This window comes from Cherax quadricarinatus, chromosome 35 (assembly GCF_038502225.1).
Source record: "Cherax quadricarinatus isolate ZL_2023a chromosome 35, ASM3850222v1, whole genome shotgun sequence".
Lineage (NCBI taxonomy): Eukaryota > Metazoa > Arthropoda > Malacostraca > Decapoda > Parastacidae > Cherax > Cherax quadricarinatus.
The window spans coordinates 17375933-17378432 of NC_091326.1; the positions used below are offsets into that span (position 1 = coordinate 17375933).

General features: G+C 44.4%; 1 protein-coding gene across 4 annotated transcripts in view; it reads left to right on the forward strand.

Annotated features, from left to right (window-relative positions):
• LOC128695115 (protein rhomboid) overlaps positions 1-2500 on the forward strand; it is a 41188-nt gene that overhangs the window by 3309 nt on the left and 35379 nt on the right. For 3 of the 4 annotated variants that reach the window (XM_053785533.2, XM_053785531.2, XM_053785530.2), the window contains exon 3: positions 1242-1359. In XM_053785533.2, the coding sequence (XP_053641508.1) occupies positions 1242-1359 (118 nt within the window). Of the gene's footprint in view, positions 1-579; positions 730-1241; positions 1360-2500 lie in introns of those variants that run through there. The other variant, XM_053785534.1, reaches the window with a different exon arrangement.

Sequence of the window (2500 nt, forward strand, 5' to 3'; positions counted from 1 at the left end):
GTTGCCTACTGGCCAGCATTCTAGTGCAGCTTTTACTATTCTGGTCACCCTCCCCTTGTCTGCCTCTCTTTTGTGCACTTGTGCATTAAGTTGTAAGTGACAGATTAAATTCTCATTAATAATAGAATTAATGCAAGTCACATGTCACAACTTAATTTAGCATGTAGACTTTCTCAAGGTGATGTAGTTGATTTTTGTGCGAGGTCGTGCGTGCAGTACAATACAGCACGAAGTTTTCACATGTGGTGTGTAATTGTATCGAGTTATGAGCCCCGAGGAAGTTAAACGTCACGCAAATCGAGCGTTGGCACTAAAACACGCAACCCAGGTCTTTCCCAGGACTGCCAACCCACCACGATCAATTCTTCACCGTCAAACTAAGCATTTAGTCACCCCACACAGTGTCCATCGTCACATCATCCCTGTTATCTACTGCATCATGTCGGTGGAGTTAAGTAATCTCCAAATCCGCTAGTCTTTAGCCAATTCTAAACAACACAACATTTGACACTGTGCTTTCATGTTGGCACTCCTGGAATGCCTGGCTCTGAGCTGCCTTGTAAGGTTTGGCACTGTTAGTGGTTGACTCAAGAGCGAGATAGAAACATGTGTAACTGTGTGTTAGTGTTAGGTGGGCTCAGATATGCTCTATCTGTTGCCGTGCTTCGTACTGAGAACATGTGAGAGAAGAGCTACTGCCAGTCTGAAATGGTGCCGAGGTTGCTTGCGGTGGGTGCCTCGCTCACTCCTCTATGTAATAGTATCCAAACATTTCTGTATTAAGTACCTCTAGGCCCATAATTTTTTTGAATGTGTTAGTAAAAGTGTTGCAATCATGTTGTATTGCTTATTGTTAATTTACGGAGGCATTTCAGAAGGTCGCTTGCGGTGGGGTGCCTCGCTTCCTCCTTTATATAATAATATCCAAACATTTCTGCATTAAGTTCCTCCAGGCCTATAAATTTATTTTTAACGTGGTAGTAAGTGTTTTGATCATGCTGTATCTTGTTGGTTTACGAAGGCATTTCTGAGTATCTTTTCATATCTTCGTCCTTCAATTTACCAATAATTTCTTAACAAAACTTTTCGAACCATTGAATAAACTAAGTGATATTGCTCCTTCCAGCCATTAGTTTTAAGTAGGATGTTTAATAAACAAATTTTTAGCACGTGTTTTAGTAGTGACACGTAATATTGATTGTTTTTGGTCGTTGACTGAGCCGCCGCACTGTCTTCCTCAGAATGGTTCGTCTCATCGCGGACGAGTTTTTAACGGAGGAACGAGACAGAAAGTATTATGCCGACCACTACAGGTGCTGGCCGCCGCCTCTCTTCGTTATCGCTGTCACTCTCGTACAGGTGAGTAGTGCCAGGTCACTTACAAACCATTGTTCAGGATGCCAGGTCACATTTAATCAAATTTAGGATGCCAGGTCGCGTAGATGTCACCGGAGGTGCCGAAGCGTACAGTTTGCTTGAATGCTAGGTGTCATGGTGGCGGCTCACTGATGCTGTCTTAAGTGACCTCCCCTTAATACTATTATAGGTAACCTTCCCCGGATGCTGTGTAAAGCTCGAATACTGATTATGCTGTGATAACCCAACAAAAGGATACCCAGTAGTGGGTACTGACAGTGTTGTATTGACCAAGGTACCGGGTACTGGCGGAGTTGTAGTGGCCATGGTACCCTGCACTGGGTACTGACAGTGTTGTAGTGGCCAGGATACCTAGTACTGGGTACTGCAATGTGTTGAGAGTGAAGGTTGCCTCGTGATACGTCTCTTTCCTCCTGTTATAGTGTATTCCACACTATACATTATTCTCTCACTGTGCCATGCCTTAGTCTAACCTATCCTATCCTTAGTTTAACCTACCATACACTAAGTCTAACTTACCGTAATTAACTTTTAACTTGCCCTGCCATGCCTTACCACACCCTACCTCAAGATAACCTATACTGCCAGACCAGGATTTAGGCGAACCTACTCCATCCAGCACCACTCATTCCCAGCCTGCCCCTGGGTTGGATGTCACGCCATTCCCGGCCTGCCCTTGGGTTGGATGTCACACCATTCCCAGCCTGCCCCTGGATTGGATGTGACACAGGAGGTAAGCTTTAAGGTGCTGTCATGCGGAGCAAAGGTGACCCTGACCTTTAGAGTGGCTTCATGTCTAGTTTTTAACCATCTAGCCTTTTATGGTAATTGTAAGTTAAACAAGAATACACGCTGTTGGCAAACAGTAATTGTGTGTGTACTCAACTAGCTGTACTCGCCTAGTTGTGGTTCCAGGGGTCGATTCACAGCTCCTGGCCCCGCATCTTCACTGGTCGCTACTAGATCACTCTTCCTGCTCCATGAGCTTTTATCATACCTTTTCTTAAAGCTATGTATGGATCCTGCCTCCACTACATCACTTCCCAGACTATTCCACTTCCTGACAACTCGGTGACTGAAGAAATACTTTCTAACATCCTTGTGATTCATCTTAAGTTTTCAA